The following is a 1,504-nucleotide window of genomic DNA, read 5'->3' as shown; positions in this document are numbered from 1 at the left end:
AGGGGGTCTGAATACTTTCCGTACCCACTGTATATATAAATCTTTACAAGCTGAGATGAAAGACACTTAAGAATAACTTTTAACTAACAGGACTGATCTCCCATCTAAATCAATTTTCACTCTTCTAAAATTGAACATGAAATTGGTGTCTGACAGTTCAGCTAGATGTCATTTGATTTTATTATTGAAAATATTATTACTAAATATATTTAAGTATCTGTAATTAAGAATATAAAGAGCACATAAAATATTTTACCCCAGTGCTTTTTATTTTTAAGTTAGTGTCAGCATAAAAACTATATTTTTCTAGATTAAATTCATAAAATGCATGACACAAATCATTTTAAAAATCTATTGGAAATTAATTCATCTATTTATTACAGGAACTGCTCATATTTATGACTCTATTGATGCAACCATTAATAAAGACATAAACACAGGTAACGAATGTCATTTAAAGGATTTAATGTCATAATATTTTATTGAAACAGTTATTTTCTAAAGAAATTGGAAATCAAAATTTCCACTGTGGAAATCACTGTGATATTTGCAGAGAAAATCAAGTTAAATAAAGTGTTTTATTAATTTCTCTATTTTTTATTGTAGACCGTGAAAGTGGGCCTACTGAACTCACCTATGCTGAGATTGAACACAAATCTACTAAGAAACAGAAGAAAAAGAAAGAAAACAAAGGTAAACCAAAACAAAAGTCTCTGTTCTATTGATTTTATGATCATAGCAGTAGCTCCCTTTGATTTAAATTTCTCCCACAACTCTAAATAGTAACAAAAATCACGAAAGTATTTTCCGAAACATCTGTTTGTGTCTGTTCACTGTGAAATTCAGCTGATCCATTAAGGTCATTTCATGCAGATCACAATGTTTATTTAGACTTAATTTGGTTTAACATGTAATCATTTTAAAATAAAATAATTATTCATGTATTTCATATCACTGTTGGAAACACATAACTACTAGTGATATTAACTGTTGGCATCTTCTAGGGAACAACACTGAGAGTTGTGTCTGTGTTTACTCTAAACTGAAGTTGGAAATGGATCAAGGTGAGTGTAAAACTAAAATCATCAATCACACTTCACAAGAAAACTGTATCTACTAGTATCATTAGGAAACTAAGAATAGAATGGAATACTGTATATAGAAACAACAAAATAAAAAGTGCATTCTGAATGAATGTATGTATTTTCAGGTGCTGGATCTAATGATGTGACGTATGCTCAGATTAAATAAATGCCTGGAGGAGAAACTTTCAATCCAAAGACGCTGTTGAGTTTAGGATGAGAAGGGCTGGAGAATGACCAGGATCATCAATGCTTTATCATCCTTGTGATACTGAGCACTTGATGGCAATAGATTTAACAGTTTTAATATTAGTGATGCTGCCTTCATGTGCTGATTATAGGAAACAGGAACATTTCATTTAGTTCTGCACAGTGTAAACATATGACCCAATGTACTGTTAATATGAATTTTCACAGGTGTG

At 30.7% G+C, this 1,504-nt stretch overlaps 1 protein-coding gene across 1 annotated transcript in view; it reads left to right on the top strand.

The window, feature by feature from the left end:
- The window catches only part of LOC107572241 (uncharacterized), a 64,969-nt gene extending 63,684 nt beyond the window's left edge, over positions 1-1,285 (top strand). The window contains exons 9-12 of the mRNA XM_016258669.1: positions 384-440; positions 607-693; positions 1,005-1,064; positions 1,211-1,285. Coding sequence (XP_016114155.1) covers positions 384-440; positions 607-693; positions 1,005-1,064; positions 1,211-1,251 — 245 coding nt within the window. The 3' untranslated portion in view covers positions 1,252-1,285. The remainder of the gene's footprint in view (positions 1-383; positions 441-606; positions 694-1,004; positions 1,065-1,210) is intronic.
- The last annotated feature ends 219 nt before the right edge of the window (positions 1,286-1,504 follow it).

Source organism: Sinocyclocheilus grahami, unplaced genomic scaffold (genome assembly GCF_001515645.1).
Source record: "Sinocyclocheilus grahami isolate Dianchi unplaced genomic scaffold, SAMN03320097.WGS_v1.1 scaffold1722.1, whole genome shotgun sequence".
NCBI lineage: Eukaryota > Metazoa > Chordata > Actinopteri > Cypriniformes > Cyprinidae > Sinocyclocheilus > Sinocyclocheilus grahami.
This window is presented reverse-complemented; position numbering and strand designations above follow the sequence as displayed.